The sequence below is a fragment of the Crocodylus porosus genome, unplaced genomic scaffold, assembly GCF_001723895.1.
Source record: "Crocodylus porosus isolate Cpor-Errol unplaced genomic scaffold, CroPor_comp1, whole genome shotgun sequence".
NCBI classification, from domain to species: Eukaryota; Metazoa; Chordata; order Crocodylia; family Crocodylidae; genus Crocodylus; species Crocodylus porosus.
The window spans coordinates 2,261,657-2,264,400 of NW_017728943.1; the positions used below are offsets into that span (position 1 = coordinate 2,261,657).

At 61.0% G+C, this 2,744-nt stretch overlaps 1 protein-coding gene across 1 annotated transcript in view; it reads left to right on the forward strand.

Annotated features, from left to right (window-relative positions):
• Nucleotides 1-6: 6 nt before the first annotated feature.
• The window catches only part of DLX4 (distal-less homeobox 4), a 5,713-nt gene continuing 2,975 nt past the window's right edge, over nt 7-2,744 (forward strand). The window contains exon 1 of the mRNA XM_019548427.1: nt 7-398. Within this exon, the coding sequence (XP_019403972.1) occupies nt 41-398 (358 nt within the window). The 5' untranslated portion in view covers nt 7-40. The remainder of the gene's footprint in view (nt 399-2,744) is intronic.

A 2,744-nucleotide genomic window follows, 5' to 3' on the forward strand; every position in this document is an offset into this window, starting at 1 on the left:
CGGCCGCCGCTGAGCCCGCTCGCCCCGCGCCCCGCGCCGCATGCCCCCGCGCTCCATGATGACTATGAGCTCCATGGCTGAGAGCCTGCTGGGGCCGGGGCCCTCCAAGTCCGCCTTCCTGGAGTTTGGGCACCCGCCGTCTCCCCACCACCAGCACCAGCAGCCGCAGCACTCCCCCGGCCTGGCCCCCGGCCACTACCCCCTCCAAGCCGGGCACCCCCAGCACGAGCCGGGGCCCTTCGCCTCCTACGGACGAGCCGTGGCGTACCCCTACCCCGGCGCGCCGGGCAGCGCCCACCACCACCCGCACCACGGCAGCCCCTACCTGCCCTACCAGCACCCCGGCGGGCAGCAGCACGCCAGCCCCCTGGGCCACGGCGGCCGGCTGGCAGACGCAGGTAAGCCTGGTCCGCGCCGCTGCCGGGGGATCGGGGCTGGGAGCCGCCTGGTTGTCGCACGAGCCCCTGCGGACCATTCAAGGGGGGAGGGCGGCGTGCATCCACCGGGGCTTCCCCTGGCCAAGGCCTTTCAAAGCGAAAAAAAAGTCCGTTATTTCCAACCCCCCGGAAAGGCAGCGCTTAAATACAAAATACGAATTCTGACACAAGCCAGATGTTCCCCCCGCCCCCAATAACAACACTAATAACAATAATAATAACCCGGCGCCTTGGAATTCCTTTAATAGGAAACGGCCTTATTTTGGCTTTCCATCCCTACAGACATGATTGTTAATCGCTCACTCCTCGCTGGGTGCATTTGCAATGCAAAAAAGGCCAACTCTGGAGAACGACAAACATCCCCCCCCCTTCAAATTGCCTTTTCCAGCGCATCTCTGCCGTGCCGCCAGTGGCCCGCCTAGCAAAGGTCTCGGCGTGTGTCCTGAGACTCTGGAGTCGCAGGATCCTGTTTTATTTTATTTTTGGGGGGTATTGTTTACTTTGGGCCGCGCTGACTTTTTTTCTGAAAGAAGGGGGAAAAAAATAAATTAAAAGACGCACAAGCTAAAAGAGCCGAAAAAGTCTCCTAGCCAGATTGGAAACACATGCAACTTTAACGCGAAACATCGCGGGTTTGTTCCTATGATTTGATTCGCGATCTGCAGCCGAGCCCACGGCCTCTGTATCAATAGGTACAAATATCCAGGTGCGGAGCAGGGGGGGGATGTCCTGGAAGGAGGTGTTCCCCCACCCCCGCTGCTGCGGGGGGTCATCCCCTTGTTGGCACTAGACCGAGGGGGCCGCTGGTTGGAAACGGGCGAGGGCTGCACCCCAAAGGGGTGAGACCCCTCCTGAGGTTGACTTGCGGTGGAGGGGAGGGCGATCCAGCTGTAAAGTCCCGCAGGGTCAGGCTGGCACGGGGCACGTACCCGGACCAGGCCTAGCTCTGCCATCCAAGGCGCTCGGGCCCCGCTGCTCCTTGGCACGTCGCGGCTTGCAAAGCGCCCGTGCCTCCCCGTCGTTGCCAGCCCCCCGGCGGCCTCGGAGGGTGCCCTGCCACCCGCCGGGGTGCCCGTGGGGGGAGACTGCAGGTGGGCCAGTGGGCATGACCTGTCCAGGCCCCTGCGATGCCCGGGCTCGGGTGTCCGGACCCGCTGGGGTTTCCGTGCCAGGGCGGGGATGTGGATTCACCGGCTAATTACACACTGCAGCGCTGCAAATGCCAACATCTTAATTACGGGGAACACGCTCCGCCGAGGACTTAATAGAGTTGCCACCACTAACAGGCAGCTGCCGGGGCGCCGGGCCTGCCGGCTTGCTCCCGCTGTCCTCCTCCTCCTCCTTCCTCCCCAGGTAGCGCTTGCACGAGAAAGCAGCCCGCAACGAAACCTAGCTCGGAACCAGTCCTTTTTTCATAGAGGGAAAAACGCTCGATCGCTCTCGCCGTCCTCCCCTTTCCCCCTCTCCCTCCTTGTTATACAACAAAAAAATCCTCATTAAAATCACTGCAATTTTGGCCCCCGGAAAAATAAAACACGGCGCTAGCTGCTTGCAACGAAAGCCCGGCCCGCGTCGCAGCAGAGAGCCCGCGCGCCCTGGGGGACCCTGCTCCGGCCCCGCCGCCTCCAGCTGGTGCGGGCTCCGGGGGTGCGGCACGCGGCTGTCAGGCTCGGGCTCCCGCGGCACCCGGCCCGCGCCTGCGGAGCGCCCCGGGGTGCAGCGCGCACACCCCGGCGGGAACGAGTCCTCCCTCCCGGGGCTCCCGTTCATCCGCAGCGCCTGCTTTGCTCGGCCCGGCTCCGCCGCCTGCAAATGTTCAAATCCAATTAGAGCGGCCGTGCTAATTCTTTGCAGGGCTCCGCAGCCCGCTGCCGTGTCCCGCGGCTCCCGGTCGGGCCTGCGGGCCGGGGGACAACGGCACCACTTGAGACTCCTGAATTGCGCGGAAGCAGAGACAACTGCTCCCTGCGAGCGGGGCTGCCCGCAGCCCCTGCTGCCTCTCCGGGGCTTTTTGACATAGAGCGTGCTCTAGATAATTATATTGGTCCAATTAATCCGATGCGTACATTAATATAATTAATACTGAGATAATAACATATAAATATATGTGTGCATGTATATCTATGTGTGTGTGTATATCATAGTATCATAGAAAAGTAAGGCTGGAAGGGACCTCAGGCGACCATCTAGTCCACCGGGGACCGAACATGAGACCTTGGTGTTATTAACGCCACGCATACGCCCGTGTGTGTGTGTATTTATATATGTATATATACATATATATTATTTATATGTGTGTGTGTGTGT